General features: G+C 46.0%; 2 protein-coding genes across 11 annotated transcripts in view; both read left to right on the forward strand.

Moving 5' to 3' along the window:
* The first annotated feature begins 423 nt into the window (after positions 1-423).
* Positions 424-17,158, forward strand: LOC1276394 (transcription initiation factor TFIID subunit 4). 10 transcript variants are annotated; one of them, XM_061642860.1, is made up of 12 exons: positions 424-598; positions 1,135-1,746; positions 2,718-4,644; positions 7,381-7,545; positions 8,570-8,743; positions 10,179-10,715; positions 11,594-11,707; positions 11,797-12,135; positions 15,116-16,267; positions 16,337-16,510; positions 16,609-16,734; positions 16,833-17,158. In XM_061642860.1, exons 3-12 carry the CDS (start codon positions 3,337-3,339, stop codon positions 16,986-16,988), a joined length of 4,245 nt encoding a protein of 1,414 aa, XP_061498844.1. In that variant the 5' UTR covers positions 424-598; positions 1,135-1,746; positions 2,718-3,336; the 3' UTR covers positions 16,989-17,158. The 10 variants fall into 10 exon arrangements, with proteins under 10 accessions (XP_061498844.1, XP_061498843.1, XP_061498848.1 ...); XM_061642859.1 differs by lacking the exon at positions 1,135-1,746; XM_061642864.1 differs by lacking the exon at positions 7,381-7,545 and having other exon boundaries at positions 425-598.
* A 3,800-nt stretch (positions 17,159-20,958) lies between these two features.
* Positions 20,959-21,932, forward strand: part of LOC5667304 (uncharacterized) — a 33,460-nt gene continuing 32,486 nt past the window's right edge. The window contains exon 1 of the mRNA XM_061641242.1: positions 20,959-21,907. Coding sequence (XP_061497226.1) covers positions 21,030-21,907 — 878 coding nt within the window. The 5' untranslated portion in view covers positions 20,959-21,029. The remainder of the gene's footprint in view (positions 21,908-21,932) is intronic.

Consider the following 21,932-nt stretch of genomic DNA (forward strand, 5'->3'; position numbering starts at 1 on the left):
TGTAGCCCTGTCTGCAGATAGAACAAATAAACCATTTTTGAGACAAAAAATATAACAGTTTATTTTAGATGCAATACATTTAGACATTAACATTCTTGTTGAACGAGCGAAACGAACAAATAACAATAGTAACGGATTTAACGAAGTCTATTTGAATTCATCTTCAAACGTCTGACGCTTGATGAACGTACGCGCATCAGACGTTACGTTGACAAAAGGTGTTTAGATTTTTTCTCAATAAAAATTCAATGTTGATAGTTTAGACACCAGAAATAATTTTATGCACCAAATAAAAGCAACAACTTGAAGTAATTTCTCTATATACGTTATAATTAATCTTTTTTCTTCAAGATCGTATTCAAAACGTCAAAAACGCCAAACGCCTGGCGTCTGTGAGCGATACGTCAAAACGGGTCCGCATGAGCCGACCCGGCCCAGTCTGCCACGGACGGTGGTGGTCCATGAAAAAACGCCTAATCGTGTGTGCGTGTGTGACGATTTCGATTTGCCAGGAACCCTACTCCGCCTTCGTTTCGGTTTTTAATTTAGTTTCGCGAGCCTTTTTCACTTAAAAAATGCTGCCCCCGGCATAGCAATGGTGAGTGATGTCCCGTAGCCGTGCGGGTGTGTTGGGACACGGGCTGTGACGAAGCACAATTAAGCCCGTCCTCTCTGCTGCCTGTGTTGCGGGAGTTCCGGGATGTGATTTTTCTGGCGTGGCGGCGATAAAGAGACCCGAGTCGAGTTTCTTTCCTTCCTGCTGGGCCGTATGTGTGTGTGTGTGGGTTTATCGTGGTGACGGTGGTTGGGTGCGTACGAGCAAAAATGTCTACGCGGATCCTTGAAATCCGTGTTTGGCCCAAGGCAATATGTGTGCGAAAGAATACTGCTGTGGTCGGGCACGGGAAGCCGATGGAAGGCTTGCTGCCCGGGGTGAGGGGTAGCGTCTCTCAAGTGGGTTCCCGTCCGGCGTCTTCGTCCTCGTCGTCTACCGTGCGGGTGCATCGAGAGCGATGACGAAGGTCTACTTTTCTGCGTGTGTGTGTTTATCAGCGTGTGTAGAGCTGTACGATATGGAACGGGGAAGGTTTCATAATTCTGAGTCCTAAAGTGAAGTTCGTTTTTTACGTGCAGGTGCGAGCTGTTTTATTTGAGAAAGTTTAGGTGGCAGTAGCGAAAGGAAGGAAGAAGCGCCACCGCCCTTCGCCCCCAGCGTACATCGTCATCGTGTGCTGGTGTCATCGAACTTCCGATGGCTCCCTGTGTGTGAAGCCGTGGTGCAGCCCGTTTTTCCTCACAGCAACCGGTTCGCGTTGCGTTTCCACCCCACACACGGGCTATCGGTCTGTGGTTGCCATGCAAAAAGTGCTTGGAATGGAATCGGTGTTGGTTCCGTTTAGTGAAAATATGTGCATAATGGTTCTCTCCGTTTTTAAGAGGATATAAAAAATAGAGTTGTGTGAATAAGTAGAAAAGAAAAATCATCACAAAGAAAGTGGTGGTGGTGCATTTTAGCTTGCTGTACTCCGCAGAGTGCTAAGGCAAGCATCTATCCTGTGTGGGTACGCGGTGCGAGTGACGCTATGGAAATGTGTATGTCGTGTGTGTTAGTGTGTGTGTGTAGAGGAGAAAATTATTTCTTCTCCTTATCGTGTGAAGTGCTTCTTCTACATGTCCCGTTCTCTCTTTCTGCACCGCCTCCACCTCAACGCTGTGGTGCATCGTCATTCTGCTGGGAGGAAAGGGGTGGGGCGGGTTTTACGCAGGCGATCGTCGTTACGCGAAGGAAGAGAATCGATTGATTTCCGGACACGGCAGAGAGTCCGTTCGCGTTGGCTTGCGCTCGATATCAGGCAACCAGGAGGACACTGGCGAAAGGAACGCGGTCTTTTGATTGGCATTGAAAATCGTTCGCTTGTTTGAACGAAGCAAACGTCAGCGAGCCGTTTTAACGAAACGCTTTAACGAAACGCAGTTCGGGTCGAGCGAAAAACGGCCGGCGAAAAGGGTTCGACGCTTGTGTCGGTGCGATGAAAAGTTACTGGAAGCGGAATTTTATTTCTGTTTTTGAACAATCTGTTGAAAATATATTTAAATATTTTTTTTTGTTTTCTTTGCACTAAGTTCGTCTTCTTCTATTTGGCATAACATCCTATGCGAAGATGCCGTTCTATACAGGCTTTCGAAACTTAATTCATTACCATACTTCCAAATAGTCAATCCTTTTTACGGGGAGACGATCCATTGTAGGCTTGAACTCATGACGGGAATATTATTGAGTTGTTCGAGTTGACAATGTTGTTGAGCAATGAAGCAATTATTATAATTTAAACAAATAATTGGGATGAGACTGATGGGTTGTCGTCTTCAATGAAAGCAACGTAGCTTTGTTTTTTTTTATTTATCTGTAATGATAATACTCGTAGAAGAGAACGTACAATCTTTTCTTCATTAAATTTCAGTATGGGCAATTGATTTGTTTCTATTGATTGTTTATCAAAAAAGTCTGAGTCTGTATTGTTGATCAAAAAAGCTGCGTGATATGAGAAGTAATTTCGTTCATTAATTTTTTGTTTTTAATTGTTATGTAATGCTTCTTACGCTGTTAAATTGAGCTCAAGTTAATATTTGTTATTGAAATTTTAACCAATAGTTCTTCTGGTTGACCGCATTCAGAGTGTATTATTTACCAACCCATATCATTCTCTACCCTCCAGGCCATCGCACGAAAAGAGTGAAACCAAACAAAAACAGATCAAACCCCCAGCTCCGCAGAGGAGGCAGAAAAACCCTGCACATGCCCCCTGTTCAAGCAGTGCGCGCGTGTGTGTTACGTCAAACGGTTGGTGCCGCGGGCGAAGGAAGATGAATGTGTTGTCGGTGGCGGAACGAAGAAGAACGCATCGGGTGTTTATTTTCCGTTCCCTGCCGTGCGGCGTGACTGTCGCTGCCCGTGACACCGTGTGTGGTGTGGTAGAACATTTGCCCCAGCAGTTTGGTCGCATCCGTAGCACCTTTCCGTCGGTGCGCCGAAAGCAGCGTGCCCTGCTGTTGTCCGACCAGCACAAAAGAGCGCGCAATTGAACGAACGAGCGAAATCGAAAACCCCAGCAGCAGCAGCGGCCCGCGTCTGTGTGTTTGTGTGTATTTTTGTGTGTGTGTGCGCGCGCGTTCGTGCTTAACGAAACCTTTGCACTGCCCCGCCGAAGTGTCAGAGCGGTGCGCCGCCGTGGTCGCTTGACGAAAACGTCAAACCCATATTCATCCATCTTTACTTAACGAAGTTGTGCAGTTGCGTCCGACTAAAAATGGGCAGTGGGTTCGCGACGGAAGAAAATGGCGTCTGCCAACTTTTTGGAGGAAGCTCTTAAATCAGACGTCGACGAGTCCGCGGTGAATGCGATTGTCGGTACGCTGGAAAACCAGCTGGACGTGAACACAAACCAACCGCCAGCGGCAGGAGTGCAACAAGTCGACGGTGGGAAACGCACCGAAACGACGGCCGTCCTGTCTAATGGGGGCACGGCGACTGGTGCCAGCAGCAATCGCAGTAGCAGTGCTTCACCACCAACAGCAGCAGCAGCAGCAGCAGCAGTGTCGAAGAAGCACGTCGTCGTCGGCGGCGGCGGTGGCCTCATTACGAATGGTGAAATAGTGTCGAATAATAGTGCGAACCACGGTGGCAGTGCTATCATTAACAACAATACGATTACGACCAACAACAACAACCTTGGCAAGACGTTCGTGGTGAACGCGAGTGTGCACAGCTCGATAACGTCCTCGACGACGACGTCGGGCACAGTGATCGGCAGTGGTGGTGGTAGTGGTGGTGTCAAAACGGTTGTTGGCGGCAGCGCTAATAACCATAATAGCGTTGGTAGTGTGAGTGTATCGTTATCGAACAGCAATAATAATAATAGTGGTGGTGCTCAGCAGCAACAGCACCAGCAGCAGCAGCAGCAGCAGCAGCAGCAGCAGCAGCAGCAGCATCATCAGCTGCAACGTAACGCGCACCCAGCAACGGTGGTTGCCACGGGGGGTACAACCGGCGGCGGAGGCGGCGGAACCGTCAACATCATCAGCCAGCAGATCGTGGTGCCTGCGCGCAGCGGTAGCGGCACTACCGTCGTTGGCGGCCAGCAGCACCACCAGCATCCTCCTCCTCCGCCGTTCAACGTCCCGCCGCAGCAGCCGACGAACGTCAGCAGCAGCGGGAACATCGTACTGAGCAGCAACGCGCACCACCACCACATCGTAACGTCGTCGAATATGCCAAAGAATGAACCAGTGAAGCTGGTTTATCCTGCCGGCGGTCCACAGGCGGTGCTCAACATGAACAACAACCGGGTCACGCTGACCCCGTCCTCGCTGCCGAACGGGGGCACGCTCACCATGTCCCAGCAGCCGCAGCTGATCCAGACGAGCGTTGGCGGCGCGAAAACGCTGACCGGCGCCACGATCCAGCAGCACCAGCAGCAGCAGCAGCAGGCGACGGTCGTAAACCAGGCCGGCCAGCAGCAGCAGCAACAGGGGCAGCAACCGGGCCAGCAGACGATCATCATCAAGAACGCGTCCGGCGGCAACACGGTCATGAATGCCGGGGCGCCCGGCATCGTGACGGTTTCGAAACCGATGAACAATCAGGTAGAGGAAGAAAGGGCCACAGGAGGCAGTGATTTCTTTTATTATGTTTTTTTTTCTTCTGCTGCGTGGGTGTGTGCTTTAACATTCGAACTCTTTTTTTCTTTCTTTGCCTCTCGCAAGAGTTAAAAAAAAAAAAACGCGTCGTGTTGTTGCGCCCTTTTTCTGTGAACTGTTGTCGTGAAGATCTGAATTCTGTCCTTTTTGTTATTACTAACAAACCACACACACACATACACACGCGATGCTGTTTTTGCGCGCTGTTTGCTAACCCATTCTAATGTGTGTGACTTACCTTCGTCGTGATTCGTCGGGATTTTATGTGTAATTAATTCGTTTGCCGGCTCTATCCGTGCTCCCGGCTTTGGACCGGCTTTTTTCCCACCGGCTGTGTGACTAAGCCAATGCCTTTCACCTGTCAGGTCGCTAGTTGGGGTGGGTTTATTGAGAGTAAAATCCCATCTAGTAGGGGGGGTGAAATTGGACTGCCGGTGTCAGTGACAGACGACCAATTGGAAAGGATGTAAACATTACTACCACATTGGCAGACACAGGTTTTGCAATGAGAGAGCAGGCGCGCGCCTACCACTACATCGGTACTGGATATGATGATGGCTCCTGGTGCAGTGATCGGAAATTCCGACACAATCTAATATATAGAGCCGATAGGCGCGACAGGATACGCGTGTACAACTTTCTTCGGTAGGTGGGTGCGTGCGTGAGATGATCGGAGAAAGTCCGCAAAACGACACATACACGCGTGTGCGGGATTGCGTGGAATGGTTTCAAAATTGCTTTGCTTTGGAAGACAAAATGTGCTACTTATCCATGGGACTTAGTTGTGAAGATTTGTAATTATGAGCTGAATAATTTACAGTATTTTTTTTATTAATTTTGTAAACATTTTCTTGAAATTTTTGGCCCTGCAATCAATTCGACGATTGCTAACACGTTTTCTGCGCGCCACAAAATCCACCTTTTGCGTTTCTCTGTTGTGTTGGCTCGCCCTGCCCGGCTTGTGTTAAGCTGCTGGATGGCAGCCGCCGACTTTCACTTCCGTCAGCGTAATTGTAAACCCACACGTGTTCGTATGTATGAGAGTTGTGGACGTGCGTACACAGGTGGTGTGTGGTATTATAAATGCGAGCAGTAAAAATTATGCTCCATAATTTTTTTTTTCAACTAATTTTGTTTTTTATTTAAGGAAACGTTCCCGTTTTGAAAAACATTGAATCGCGCTGATCCAAGTAGCAGCAGCCGCATAAACCCTTTCAAGCTAACTTACGAGCGAAACCTATAATGGAATGAACTGTGAGCGTATGTTGGTGTGTGTGTGCGCGCACTCAAATACCACTTCAAACACTTGTCGAACTTGAAAAGTCATCGACGGTAAGGAAATCCCGCGTTTTTCACGCAACCACACACACCAACAGCTAGTCAGCCCCTCCACCAACCGCCAGGCTCCCCCCTCAAAGGGTACATAAAACGCATGTGACGTTTGCGGGCGTGTGTTTCTGCTGCGCTCTCTCGTTCTCTCGCAACATAAACCGCGCACTCTCGCTCAGCAGGAGCACCGCAGCACTAGCAGCAGTATGCTGTTGAGGGTCGTCTGTGCAAGGGCCTTTTACTCGCGTTTCGTGTGTCTCCGGCGATAGCAGCAGCGGGCAGCAGCAGCATCCGAGACACGCGTAATTGCCATGGCTGGCGGGTTTTTATTATTAACATCCCCGCGCAGCAGAGCAGCAAAGGAGGAAGGATAACGAAAAGAAAACAAAACATCAACTAACATCCCGATGGTGGTGGTGTGTGCTCATCATCATGAGCGATCTGCTGCTGCCGGTTATTTGCCGCCGCCACCTCCCACCCGTCATCGTCATTTACTACTTACACGCTCTCGATTTGTGTATGTTTTGATGATTTGGTGCTTTTGTGTTGGTTTTGACAGCAAATCCAGCTGATTTTGGAATCGTGTGTGATTTGTTACCATGTCACTCGCCTCGGTCGGGAGGCGTTTAGTTAGTTGGTGGAGGAGAACGGAAACCAGTCCGCGATTGTCAAACACCAAACGCACCTGGAATTAGCTCTTATTCCAGCTTTTGTTGTCTGTCCAAACATTGGCATGTACACAAAAACACACACGCGCGTGTGCGTACGAGAATGAGCGAGAGACTTTGGGCGGACGAGAATCCGAAGGAAGCCGGTTGCCGGATTCGCATTCACCGTGTCATTGACCTTCATTCTTGACGGTTACTTTGTGTGTGCGTGTGCGACTTGTTGCCGGTTTTTTGTAGCATGGAAACTATGCGGAGAAGAGCGATCATATGCGAACGGGGCAGAGGGAGGGGAGGGTGGTCGAGATTTTTATGATGCAAAGGCGGCAGAACGCGTCAAACGGAATTTTGGGCCGTTTTTGTTAATGTGAAGAAAAGAATATGCAAAATATTTGGGATGTGTTGCTAACAAAAGGCGTTGTGTTGTGTTGCTATTGTTGCGTTTTGCTTGCGCGCTAAATATTGTACTAATTATCACAGTGACAAGGGACAGCGACCAGTAGCGCCGAATTCCTCTCGTAGGTTCTGATCTCTGGTTTATCATTCGTTTAGGATAAGGGTGGCTAAGAATACGAAGCGCAATCACTTCTTTTTTTTCTTCTTCGTTTTTAAAATCTACATTCTAATGTTACTAACGCAAAACTTTTTTCGTATCCGACCTTTTCCTTCACCCCCATTATATCCGTAGGCAACACCAAACATAGTCGGTTTACCCGGTGGTGTACAAATTGTAAATGTTAGACCCGGCGCACAACCCACACAAGCACAGCAGAAAACTGTTGCCGCTGTATCACCTAGAGTTGTCATTGGTAGTCAGCCAATAGTTAGTACTAGACCACCAAACGCAAGCGCTGTAAGAATCAAAACAATTTTCTTTCACCCATTTACTTATCTAGTTCGTTGATGTCGTTGTTGTTCTTTAGCTTTTTTCTTTTATCCGTTTTATTTTGGGGGTTTCTTTTTGCCTTGTTTTTTTTTTTTGCTACACTTTTTAAACAAAAAAGTCCACAAAAGTTTCGTCGTAAACAATGCACAGTATTTTTTTCTTTTTTTTGCACTTTTGTGATCTTGTTAGCTTTTTGTTAAGGAGCGCTTTTTTGTTGTTGCAATACTACGTTTGGCTTTCTTGTAAGGGTGCGACGATTTACTCTGTTGTGTTTCGATTATGTACACTTTCATAATTTATGTATGATATGCTGCTTTTAGTGTTTGTACGTGTGTTTGTACACACGCACACACACGCATATGCTTTCTTTCTGTTTTATGTGATCATTATGTGCCATTTTTATGTCTTTTTTGTGTTGCTTTTGTATGTGTTTTATTAACAATTTTGATGTTCTACGCTAAATGATCGCTTCTAGCTATAACAACTACGCTATTCCGTGAAACAAATGGTAGAGTCTATGTTTTGCTTTCAATATACCTAAATTTTAAATAATACTGGAGCAATACAATTTTCTGTTGCTACTTTTGTATTACTTTCATAGTATAAAGTAAAATGCACTTACAATTAACTGCTTTCTTGTTTTAACTTAAACTGAAATTAAACGATACGCTTTGGAATGTCCCTTTTAATCGTCTTAATGAAATCTTCAAGGAATGCGTCTAATATTAAGTTCTACAACAAAAGAAAGTAGAAACATATGATACATTACCCTTGTGTTCGTTTTATATTTCGTGTTATGCGTTTCATATGTTTGTGGGTTATACGTAGAATCGCAGAGAGGGGAAGCCACCGAAACCGATCTTTACTAATACTTTCTTTCTTCATTCTCGTTTATGCACCCGTGATCATCACCGCAACAACGTGCTCCTCCTGGTCCTTGGAACAAAAAAAAAACACACACTCGGACGAAACCTGGAATACAAAAACGCAGATCACTTTAAGTGCCCTTCAAGGACAGCCGGGTTCGACGCTGCTGCTGAAGAATGAGCAGGGCCAGTTTCAGCTGCTCCGGATCGGACCGGCCCCCGCCGGTACCCAAATCACGCCCGCCGGTCTGACGGGGTCGTCCGCGAATCAGACGATACGGTTGCAAACTGTACCAGCTGTAAGTAGGTTTACCGGTCCTCCATTAGCCCTCCGCAAGACCATTGTCACCAGTGCGCAACAGGTGAAACAGAAGCAAAATGTAATTACCAAATCCAAACCGAATTTGCTTGTTGACCACACACTACTACTACTACTACTACTACTTCTACTACGTTTTTTCCCTTTTCGTTTACCGTTTACCGGAAAACTATCTATTGCTCTGGTTGAGTTTTCGTTTTTCGTTGATCGTATTGTGTTGTGTACCTGTTTCTTCTGTTAGTTTTGTTTAGTATTATTTCGCCCTCCCTTTCGGACGACGCAAGACAACGAGTGCGTTGTTTTGTGTTGTTTGCGAGATGTGGAGCGTGTTTCTACCGTTGAGTTTGAACGTGGTTAAGAGACAGATTGATTTTATTGTTTTGCAACATGTTTCGAGTGTTTCGTTTACATGAAGCTATGTTTCAGTTTGATCCTCTGTTACAACAAGTGGTTCAATTTTCCGTGTTAGCAAGAAGAAACTTCATTTAACTTCTTTTTTTAAAACTAAGCGCATGCCTAAACTGTATTCACTGATTTTCTGAAGAAACGGTCCGGAAACGTTAGAAATAATTATTGATAAAAGGTGTGAGCTACGAACAAATTGGTAAGATCTGTAAACGACATCATATGAAATTGGTTCAATCAAAATTTAATCTCTCCACGGCGGCTCCCCAGTCTAAAGTGGTGTAGCTCGTTCCTCGCGTTATAATTTAAGGCGACGAATTCGTCAACTACAGCATCTTCGCCCTGCTTCTTTTGGGTTTTTTTTTACATTCTGTTTATTAGAGCTACAATTGCATGCATTTTTTGTTGTTGTTGTACCGCCTTTTTCTTCAACAAGCGCGTGTTAGTGTGTATGTGCGCGCCCGTACGTGCGCTGATTGTTACGGTGTACAAAACATGGAATCAAAACATTGAAAAAATTTCGCTTTTTATAGACATTAATTGTTATTTATTACAAGCAACATTGTGCTGTGAACGGGTTTGCTTGTGTTTGGTTTACGGTTGTGCGATTATGTTTTGCAACAAAACAGGGCAAACACTTGACAAAGAAAACCTCTGTGCTATTTCTCTTCTGTTTCGCTAATGCAACCACCGAATTGACCAATCGCGATCCCTGCTCTGGGTGATATCAATTTTGAATGTTTATCATTTGTTTATCTCTGAATAGGCTCTTGTCTTAGCAGGCAGAGTTATGATTTGGCGCTAAGACGGTAGTGTTTCTTTATTTGTTTTATTTTTTGATTCGTCCTACGAATGATTGCATCTAGAATCAGCTATTGCTAGCTCAGTGTTTCCCATTTTGAAAGCATCATAAAGAGTTATGCAAACGGATGTGTATATTTTTGCTAAATGTTCGTTTATCCGTTCGTTAAACCGCATACTAATATTTACTTCCACTCGTCCGCTTTTAGACACATTCATCCGGTTCCGGTGCAATAATAGTAAGCTCTCAGTCGATAACGACGACCCCGGCCAGCTACATCTCGACCCAGCCGACGCCGGTCGCATCGGTCGCGCCGGTACCGGCCCTGGCCGCGCAGCAAAATATCACGATCACTCACTCGCCGTCCCAGGTGGGAGGGCAACCGACCGTGCTGGCGGCACAGCAGCAGCAGCAGCAGCAGACGACGACGGTCGTCGCAACACCTCATTCCGTGGGCCAACAGCAGTCGCAGCAGCAGCAGCAGCAGACGGTGGTGGTCACTACCACGCCCGGCACGACGCCGGCCCAGCAGCGAAACTCCTTAGATAATACCAAAGAAAAGTGTAGCAAATTTTTGACGAACCTGATCGAACTCTCCAAGCGGGAACCGGCCAAGGTGGAGCAGAATGTGCGAACGCTGATACAGGAGTTGGTGGACGCGAACGTCGATCCGGCGGAGTTTTGCGAGCGGCTCGAGCGTCTGCTGAATGCGAGTCCGCAGCCCTGCTTGATTGGGTTTTTAAAGGTAACGAAAAGGCAGACCCAGTGCTGCAAAATGTCATTGTCAATGTCATAAAAAAATCTGCCTGAAACAAAATTCATGTCAGCGTCTCACGTACTCAATTGTGATAATCAGAGGTGATACTCAAAACGATGGGTGTGGTCATTGCGTGATTCGTGACATTTTTGCGACCGACGCTGGTCAGTCACTATATCATGACTTTTTTACTGTGATCAGTTCTGGAAAATGTTACTATGTCATGACAAATTCTGGTTGAAACAAAATAATATCACCGTCACGAGCTCTACTGTGTAGATCAGCGATGAGACTCAAACAGTAGTCGCGACCATCACATGCTGAGTGACATTGTGTGCAACCAACTCTTGGTATTCCAAGAATGTCGTGATTATCACTGACAGAAAATTTCGTTTTCTAGTGAGTAGCCAAGAGTTGAGTGCTAAACAAAATGTCATCAAGTATGTGATTGGTGCACCAACTGTTTGAGTCTTACCTCTAATCATCTCAGTTGTGTACGTGAGCTCATTTGAGGTTCGTTTCGGTCATGAGTGTTAGTGACTGAAACAGTGGCATTTGACAGAACTATTCACAGCCAGAAAAAAACATGATTATGCTTGCGCTGGCATTAAGTTCAGCTTGTAAGTCAGAGTATCGGGTTTGACTCAAGCACTCGTATTTCGCATTCGGCATGTCATGACACACTTTGAGTATCACCAATGAACATCAAGCTACCACGGATATGTTTTTTGTTTCGTTGGTGAACGTCATGACATTTTGCAGCACTGAGCGGACCATATAAGCACGCCGATTATACAGAGAGAGAGAGAGAAATGGAGAGTGATGGCTAATACCTAATGTTTTTTGTTGTACACCCAACCCAACAGAAAAGCTTACCACTGCTAAGGCAATCGCTAGTGACTAAAGAGATAACGATCGAAGGTATCAACCCGCCCTCAACCGCTGTAGCATTCGGCACTACCGCCTTATCCCAAATTCCTGTAAGTAGTACATAATCGGCTGGGGTGAATGTTTGTCCGTCGTACACAGTCGTGCAGCAGTCGAACTAATTACTTCTTCCCGTTTTTAGGCCCAAATACGCCCGGTCGCACCGACGATCGTGTCGCAGAACAGCATGGTCGGCCAGACGCAAATCCGCATGCTAACCTCTCAGTCCGGCGTGACGACGGTGCCACGCATCGGGCAGACCACCATCCGGCCGGCGGCACCCGTGCGAATACAGACGCCGCTGCAGCAGCAGCAGCAGCCCGGCGGCGGCACAACGACCACGATCGTGGGACCACGCTCCATCACTGCCCAGCAGATCCGACCGAACGCGACCACGATCGGCCACACGACGATCGTGCAGACGGCGGGCGGTCAGCAGCTGCCACAAACCATCTCAACCACACCCCCTGCATTGCTACCGGTGAGTGGGAGTGCTCCGTACATTTCCTCCGCTCAGCAGGTACTTGGAGAAATTTAGTAATATTTGTGTTCGCTCTGTGGCCGTGTTGTTTGTGGCATCGATGGCTATTTGAGTTACTTTTGGTTTTCCTTGTTTAAAAACTTTTTTATGTTTGGTAAATTGCAATTTCTTTCTTTCGCACTTTTTCTACACTTACTTGCAAAACACTGTTTCTTTTGTGGTACATTTTTGCTGCACCAACCTTTCCTGTATCTATGTTTTTTTTCTGAACTTATGAACTTACTACTGCTAACGCCCTTTTCCTAACCACCAGATTAATCAACTTATTAGCACACCCTCTGCCCCTCTGTATGTTGCTTCCTGTGAATTTCCTTATTGTAGGTAGTATGACTCCTTTCCTCCTACTGATTCTACTTTTTTTTGTTAGCGAAATCCATTCTTTCTCGATCCGTAACCTTCCAAAAGCGCTACATTTTGTAAACCTCTATCGCCAACACTTAGTACTGTGTACTTATAGTATTGCCCTCTACTTATCGGTGTGTGTGTTTTGTAGCTGCACGTTTGATTAGCCTTATCGTAGTTTACAATACGAACGTAATGCTTTAAAAGATGTTATGGTTTTTATATTGTTCCATAAGAACGATCCAATCATATCCCTAAAAAAAGCTTTGCACTAAAACTTTAAGCTGTGTTGTCATGTAATCTGTTTGTTTAGGTTTTGAGTACAGAGGAAGTATAATTTATAATCAAAATCAGCACCCCTCATGCTGAATTGTCGCTCCAAAGCAAACAGATTACATGCACGAGAATGAGAATTTGTTGCTGTTGCCGATCGAAGTATTTGCCCGGAAAAAAAACACCAGTACGAACAAGCGACGAACCTTATATGGAGATCATAGTTTGAATATTAATTTATATTTGGAAATGACGAAAAGGTCACAATATTTAAAAGCTCCTTCGTAAAGTTAAATCAATTTAAAAGTTAACTCCCCTCTCCATTGTACAAGGTTTTTGGCGTGTTTATACATCACCCCTCTCGGCTATATAGTAAGAGTTTTTGCTTAGAGCCCCTTTAACGTTTCCCGTTAAAAGTTTGGGAAAAGCTTTGGAAGACCTTTTACTGTAGTTTTTACTCTGGTTGTTTGCATCATTGTTATTCTTTTCCTTCGCAACTAGTGCCGTAGTGAATGGAAACAAACGTATGCAATGGTTGTTGTTCCTATATCTTACCGATAATTGCTGTTACTTGCTGCTGGCCTACCCTTAACCACTATTATTTCCCATCCATTATACTGCGTCTGACTGGAATGTTGCTGTTTTTTTTATTACGATTAAACATATGATTCTAGACGTTTTGTTTAAACGTTGCTTATCGTTATTATTCCCCCCTTAGAGAAGGCTTGTAGAGATTTATTTTATCATTCCAACACCGGCAAAAGTGACCAAAAGAAAAATAGGCAAAATGAAAATCATTATTATTATTATTATTGTATAGTAATAATATTGATTTTAAGTTTTTGTCCATTGAAAAGTTAGAATGATAAAAAACGTTTCTTATGATGCAAAAATAACCCACTATAATCCTGCAGTCGGGTTTGTTTTTTTTTGTTGTTACACGCATAACTACTTCATACCTGACTGACTACCTCTTCCCTTCTCTTCTCCTGTACTCTGGGTGTTGGATTTATGTTCCCTTTACCGAGCTGAAAATAAATGCAGTCACGCTTGTGCTGTGGTTAATGCCGTCTTTCGTACACGCAGACCATTTTCAGCCAGGTTTTTGTTGTATATCCTCATATCCTTTCCACACTTTAGACTTACCCCTACCTTCTCTCTCTCTCTCTGACCCGCTCATTACTAGATTAATAGTGCCTACATTTTTACATTAGCAACCGGGAGGACACATTCCGTGTCCCCCTTTCTACTCTAATATCGAACCTCTTACCTCTTACTCTTGTTACGCATGCATGACACCTTTTTTTATACATAATTAGCTATTCATAGTATTATCGGCTTGCAATCGAATTGTTGTTTTGTTTTCTTTTTTTTTGTTTGTTTTGAAAGTTTAGTTTTGTTGTTCGTTAAAATTACACGATATATTTTTTTAGTTACTCGATACTAAATTTCTCTCTCTACCCGCTGAACGAAGATGGAATATGTGTTTATGTATCTCCAAATAGGTATAAACTGAATTTTCAACGAGAACTTCTCGTCTAAATGTATGATGAGTTTCGGGGAAAGGGAAAAGTGAACCATTTTTGTTTAAGGCTAGACATACAGTGTGTTTTTTTATTTGTAAAATTGGATTTTTAACCGAAGTAATTTATAATATTTTGTTTTTGTTTTTACTCTATGAAGGGTCCTAATGTCCATGGATTCGAGTCTTTTTAAATGTTTAATTCATGTACTTCTTAATGTTTCTGAATGTTGATCCATTCGTCATTCCTTTCAATTCTTTGCTCATGCCCGTTTGAATGTTTCATCTCCAAGAAGAACAACATACGATAAATGTTCATTTATATCGTTTTATTTAAATCTTTGTTCTTCAAACTGATTCTAAGTTACTTTTAAATGTTATGAAATGTTGCCTTTAATTGTTGCAAAGTGGGTAAGAATATTTAATTGGACAAGAATGCTTCAAAAATTCTTTGGTCATTTCAATCGATAAATCTAGTGTGTCTTGCCGCAAACAAAATATCCAAGCTGTTCTCTCTCTCTTACCTATTTGTAGCTAGGTTCAGCCACAGAACAATGAAATAACGGTTTTATTCCCTCATCTATTCTCTCTTCTCGCCCACAAATGATGATGATGCTAATGATCGGTGGTGTCCGGCTGCGTCTTTTGACATGCGTCGCCTTTCGAAACCACATTTATTCTTCAATTTCTCCTGGACCTCTGTCCACACACATACACACCACCACCACCACCATCCGGTCCAACCTCTTTTGCCTCTCCCCCCCCCGTCTTCACTTATCATAGATTCGCGCACCATCGGGCACCTCGATTACACGTACTGGTGCGACGTTACAGATACGCACCACTACGCCGGTGTCGCGCACGGTCACGTCCGTCGGCGGCACGACGGTGACGACCGGCGGGCTCGGCAAACAGCTCCTCCAGTCGCAGGTCAATCAGATCCGGGGCCAGACGCCGGTCGCCTCGGTCGCGGCCGTTGCTGCCGCGGCGGCGGCCGCCGCCTCCGGCACGACCGCGACGCAGGTCAAGCAAGTGACAGCAATTACCGGCGGCGGGAACGTGGTGGTCAGTTTGAACCAAGTGCCACCACCGATGCAGCCAGTCTCAGGGAACGCCAGCATCATTGGCGGCACGGCCGTCAGCCTGGTGCCAACGATGCCCGCCCTCACGCTCACCTCGTCGGCGGTCAGTGCCGTCGGGCTGAGCGCCGCCGGCATTGTGTCCTCCTCTTCCGCTTCCTCCTCCTCCGCCTCCTCCTCTTCCTCGGCAGCGACAACGGTGGGGCCGCCCGGTGGCATTTCCGCGACGGTAGTAGTGAACTCCGTCCCGTCAGCCACACCGGCGGCGGCGGTGGCGTCCGCGGCGGCTCCACCCACGGGAACTACTTCGATCGGCACGGCAGCAAGCGGCGTCGGTGGCGCGTCCAGCAGCAGCAGCAGCAGCAGCAGTGCTGCGACCGTCACGACCGTATCGACTAATAAAACTGTTACCGCTAAATCGCAGAACCTCTCGGGGGCGTCCAAGAAGAAGGCTGGCGCGGCGTCGGCCGCGAGCGGCCCGGACGCGGAGAGTGCGGCAAGCAAGCGGGCGGGCGCGTCGGCCCAGTCGCAGTTCTACCACCACCACGCGTCCATGTACGGGGACGACGACATCAACGATGTGGCGGCGATGGGCGGCGTCAACCTGGCGGAGGAAACGCAGCGCATCCTCGGGTCGACCGAGTTCGTCGGCACGCAGATCCGGTCGTGCAAGGACGAGGTGTTTCTGCACCTGCCCGCCCTGCAGTCGAGAATACGGGCGATCATTGCGCGGCACGGGCTGGAGGAGCCGAGCAACGAGGTGGCGGTGCTGATATCGCACGCCTGCCAGGAGCGGCTGAAGAACGTCGTGGAGAAGCTGGCCATCATTGCGGAGCACCGGATAGATATTATCAAGGTATCTGGGGGCTCATCTTTCACTCCTTTCGTGTACACTACTAATGCAAATGCGCTTTTTCCGCTTCAGGTGGATCCACGGTACGAAGTCACCAAGGACGTGCGGGGACAGATAAAGTTTCTCGAAGAGCTCGACAAGGCGGAGCAAAAGCGGCACGAAGAGCAGGAGCGTGAAATGCTGATGCGGGCCGCGAAATCGCGCTCGAAAACGGAAGATCCGGAGCAGGCCAAGCTGAAGGCGAAGGTAAGAGCAGCGAGCGCCCCCGGCAAGCGACGAAACCCAAACTCACAAATCGAACGCTTTCTATCTCTCTCTCTCAATGCAAAATATTGTTTTTCTAGGCGAAAGAAATGCAACGTGCCGAAATGGAAGAGCTCCGGCAGCGAGACGCCAATTTGACCGCCCTGCAAGCCATCGGGCCGCGAAAGAAGCCCAAGCTAGAGGAAGGAGCCTCGGCATCCACCACGGTAAGAATGCGTCGGAAAAGCATCAATTTTTACACTTTTATAATTAACTGTACTCGTTTGTTGTTTGTGCGACAACGCAAAAATGCTACCACACACAGCCCGGTGTGTCCGGAATTAGTACGCTAAGCGGGAAGGCGCCCACCCCGCTGCGGCCGCGCATCAAACGTGTCAACCTGCGTGATATGCTGTTCTATCTGGAGCAGGAGAGGGAAACGGGCAAAAGTCAGATGCTTTACAAAGCCTACCTCAAGTGATCGATCGTGCTGCTGTCGCCGGTGGAGGCTAGGGAACGGATCAGGATGATGATGATGTTGCTGATGGTGCTGTTGATCGAGTTCCTCCAGCGCAGGACTCTACCACACCTGCACACTTGTTTCCACACCGATGGCGGCTTTTGTTACACAAACGTGTCTGAATGTGTGTATTTTAAGGGCAACGGCAGTGTGGCAGGAGCGTGTAAAGTAGACATGGGAAAAATGAATCAGAACTGAATGATTCAATCCAATCTTTACACTGAGTGAACGAGTACCGCACCGCCAGATAAATGTAAATGATTCTTCCGCACGCTAGCGGTGCGGTATTGATTCTCCGTGCGGACGCTCTCCCTGTCGACTATGAAAGTGTGCGATACATCTCCGCACGCTAGCGGTGCGGTATTGATTCTTTGTGCGGACGCTCTCCCTATCGACTATGAAAGTGTGCGATACATCTCCGCACGCTAGCGGTGCGGTATTGATTCTCCGTGCGGACGCTCTCCCTATCGACTATGAAAGTGTGCGATACATCTCCGCACGCTAGCGGTGCGGTATCGATTATCCGTGCGGAAACTCTCCCAGAAATATACCGATCATGAAAGTGTGCAACAAACCACCGCACGCGGTGCGGAGTTCATTCTCCTACTCAGAAAATCAGCATGCTTTCTCGATCTGATAGTGTGTTGACTAGAACGAGAAAGCTTCTGTTATCTTCTTTCCCGTGTCTTCTTTCCCGTTCCGCAAAATAGCGATACACTCTCGCTCTAGTAGTTTTTTTTTCACCAAACCGAAACTGCAGGTAATTTTACATATGTTAGAAGCACCCCATGTCGGCTTTGAATTTATGAAAAAGATTCTCCTCATGGACTATAGTTAACCATAGTTTTTTTTAAACTGTACGATTAATTGAATGAGTCTTATGAATCCGTGGTCTTGAACGGCGATAAATTTACATTTTTATAAAAAATACTTTAAACGAGTAGAACACAAAATTAATAATGATATAAGACAATTAAACAAATCGTGATAAATTTAAAGTTTAGTTGAGCATTAAAACAACTTTGATTTCCTTTTTCTCTGCTTGTAAATCTAACTATATAAAAATAAAAAAATAAAATAGGGTGTACATTCTTGCAGCATAAAATCGATATTTAAAAACATACTGCATCTCGGGCGTGCGAAAGAATCACCGCACGCGTTCAGTTCATTGCACTGAGCGAACTGGACCGCACCTGATCTTTAAAAAGAATCATTTTTCCCATGACTAGTGTAAAGTCTCCGAATAGCAGCTGCAAGGAATTGTTGGATTCATCTGACAAAAATGTAGATTTTTTTCTCTTGCATCCATCAACAAAATCCCAACGAGAGACGATTGTGGAAAGCGGAGGGTAGACAAAAGGAAGAGCTAGAGCGAGTGAAAGATAGTACACACATATGTGGTTCCGATCGTGAATATCGATCGATCCAAACACCAAGCAGAGCGAAGAGCGAGGGACAGATTCATCTTGCATGTCTACTTGTCCTGTCGTGCATTAACCAGCTAGCAGCTAGGGGAAGAGAGGTGGGTTAGGATGCGAACTGATTTTCTATGTTATAAACGATAGATTCCTAACCCTTCCTTGTTTCGGAGGAGAGCGTCTTTAGCCAGTCCAGAGGGTCGTAAATTCAGCGCGCCAAGGAAAGGATTTTCTAATTAGAAATCCCCTGTCACTTCCGCAAAAGGGAATTAATTTTAGAAGAAAATGAAGTTCATAGTTCATTTTACAGTGGCGCCTTGTGGTTGCAAAGAGGGAGAGAGAGAGAGAGAGCGAGGTAACGTGTTGGAAAGCAAGCTCTATGGTGTGTGGGTGTGTACAGCAGGCAAAATGGATTTATAATTTCCCTGCAGCAGGAAAAAGGGGGATGGTCTGTCGCTTCAGGCAAAAGCCGATTGCAAACCGCAGCCGATGGCTAACTGTGGCCGGCTAAAAAGTTTCTGAACTAAAACGGTCCAAACCTGTTAGGTTTTGCGCTGTGTATATGCGTGTATGTGTGTGGGCGTGTGCAAGCGCGCGTGTACGATTTTGTTGTGATGGTCATATGTCAGCTCGCAGATAATCCGCAGCTTGTGATATGAAACGGGCGTGTGCGTACGTGCGATTGAATGAGTGTAAATACATTACCAGAATAAGGTCTCTTGGCGCTAACCGGTAATAGAAAAAAGGGGGAATAAACTTTAACGAGAAGAAGAAAAAAAACAACCAACGTATGCTAACTGCTAAACACAGTCCTTTTTTTAGTTCAATGTGTTCGATGAGAAGATTAGTTTCTATGTGTTTGTTGTACATTTTTTGCGTAGATTTCGTTTAGAGCGAGAGAGAAAGTAGCTTTTTTATCTAATATTTGTTTCCTTTTTCCTATTTCGCCTGCTTTTTTGAGTTGCGGCGTGTTTCTTTCGATAAAGAACAGGGTCAAACCTCAGACCCTTTTTCTCCCCTTGCGCGAGGAACGGTTGTCCTGCAACAATCACGCAACAAAAAATGCAACGGTTAGACTAGTTAAAATGGCGGAAATGTATAAGATAAAAACAGATAAAGTTGCCAATATCATACAAAGAAAAAGGATAATTCTCTCCCTGCTCCACGCACCCTCCAGGTGGTTTAAAATACGTGGCAAATGGTCTATTGCGTGCGTGTGTGTAAATTTTCAGCCGGAAAGAGGGTGATGGACCAGTAATCCAAAAAAGAAAAAAAAAGACGAAAGTGAAACGCCCCGCATACCAGATTAGCAAGAGTGAGGAGAAGGAGTAAGAGTTCAATTTGGATGTGTTATCCTCCAAAGTCGCTGTTACGTTATTTTTTGTTTGTTTTGTTTCTTAAATTGTAAGTACGACATCTATGCAAAATCCGGCCCTCTCTCCCCCCACCCTTAGGTGAGATAAACACAAACACTAACGAATGTACGCAACAGCCAAGAGATGAAATCGCGCTCTGGGATAGGTTTATTATTATTTATGTGAATAGGTTTCCAATAGCATACATGTGTTTGTGTGTGTGTTTGGACGATTAAATCTAATTTAATTGTGACATTTCTAAATCAATGCATAGGGAAGGAAGGATATGCTAAAAACAAAAATCTTTTAAGTGGAAAGAATCGGTGTGACAAAACAGAGAAAACAAATAAAAATCTGGAATCACACACTAAACCCCCCCCCCCCCCCCCCCATGCACGGGAAAAAGATGTAGACTGCGCTCTAGCGAATGCGTTAAAGGCGTCATATCCCGAATTAAGAAAGAGATATAGTATAGTAAAAAAAGAAAAGAAGAAGGAAATCATTAACACCCACGGTCGTACCTTGCGTTCGTTTTCCGTTTTTGTTTTGTTTATATTCATATACATACACATATATATATTTTAGACTTTTAACGTATGCAATTTAATTGAGAACGATCGATCGATCGTGTGCGAGATCGCTGTACACTGGGGGAGCGCAACGCGTGGAGGACGGTGGAGTAAAGTAGATGTGGAAGTTAGTGTATTGTATTGTGCCGCGCACGCCAGAATGCAGAATGGAGCAAAGAGTGAAAAACAAACGAGAAAAACGATCTACGGAACTAAAACAAACTTTCGGTTTAGATGAAAATAAAGCGAAAACACGAAAAGTCGGAAAAGAACAGAAAGTTGCAAACTGAATCGAACGAGTATTGTTTATTGAAGATTTATTGGAGACGCAGTTTGCAGGTAAGTACACCAAATCTATGAAAACCAATGTTTATGTTTAACGAAAACAGAACGAAAACAACTCTAGAAGGTTCTTTTATTTTAGAATGTTATTGAGAAAGTTAACTGCTTGAACACGCACTATTTTCTATGAACAGTTCAGTTAGATCCTGCAAAAACCAAATTCAAAATAACGGCTGTGAATCGACAACTCGCAACAAGCGACGTTCTGCGCAGAAACTGATCCAGCCCTATAAACGCACAACGCTTCCAAAAGCATTTGTTTTGATTTTAACGCGCGCGCTCTTTCCGCAGTCTCTCGCTAGCTTCATCGACACCGATATGAATCCGGGCGAAAAGTACGAACAGGACATTCCGAAACGGTTGCAAAATGATGCCATATTTGCAGAGAAAGTGTCGCTTACCCGTCGCTGTGCGGTTGTGTACGTGGTAACGTCGGATCAGCGCTTGTTCGAGGTGCGGCAGAGAGCGATTCTGTGTCAGGTTCCGCTGACCGTCAGCCGGATCGAGCAGGGACGACAGCATCATCATCCGATCGTAAACAACTCCCGGCTTTTCAACGACACGCCGTACGAGATGGAAACATGTCCGGTGTTTGACTGCCACGAATCACCTCCCAGCACCGTCAACGTTACCCTCTTCCGGGCAAACGATGGAACGAGGCGGAAGCTGTTTATTCTCGTCCAGCTCGATCGTACGCTGGTTGCGGTCGAACGACGCACCACCACCGACGGTTGCGATGGCAACGGGCAGCTGGTGGTACACTCGCGGTATGAAGACTTTCGGCAACTTTGCTTCGTCGAAAACGTTCACCGTCCCGGGAGCGGCGCGGTTCGGATCGAGTTGGAAGACAGGGACGGTCCGATTGTGACGGATTTCCAAGACACACCGAGCGGTTTTGTTGGTCGTGTTGGTGCTCGGGGCCCGTCGCTGGAGGATAATTTCACCTGCTTCGATGAGGTGCTGAAAATGTTGCGCGACCAAACGACCGAACGGAAGGCACAGCTTGCCACGGCCCAGCTCACCGTCTGCGAAGTGTTTCACGGGATGAACGAGCGGATGAAGACGGTACCGCCCCTGCTGCGATCGTCCATTGCGGAGGAAAAGGTCCCGCTCGTGCGGTACGGTGAGGTGTGGCAGAAAATTCACAACGATCGGTTGCTGATTGGTGTGCCGGTGTACAACTGTACGTACAGAAGGTAAGTACGGAAGAAGTAAGTTGCA

The sequence above is a fragment of the Anopheles gambiae genome, chromosome 2 (assembly GCF_943734735.2).
Source record: "Anopheles gambiae chromosome 2, idAnoGambNW_F1_1, whole genome shotgun sequence".
NCBI lineage: Eukaryota > Metazoa > Arthropoda > Insecta > Diptera > Culicidae > Anopheles > Anopheles gambiae.

Bases quoted from the DNA above. Each gene is read 5' to 3' on its own strand.
- LOC1276394 (XM_061642860.1), top strand. From the start codon at position 3,337: ATGGCGTCTGCCAACTTTTTGGAGGAAGCTCTTAAATCAGACGTCGAC. The intron at 4,645-7,380 runs GTAGAGGAAGAA...TTATATCCGTAG, and splicing joins CGAAACCGATGAACAATCAG to GCAACACCAAACATAGTCGG. The intron at 16,268-16,336 runs GTATCTGGGGGC...TTTCCGCTTCAG, and splicing joins ACCGGATAGATATTATCAAG to GTGGATCCACGGTACGAAGT.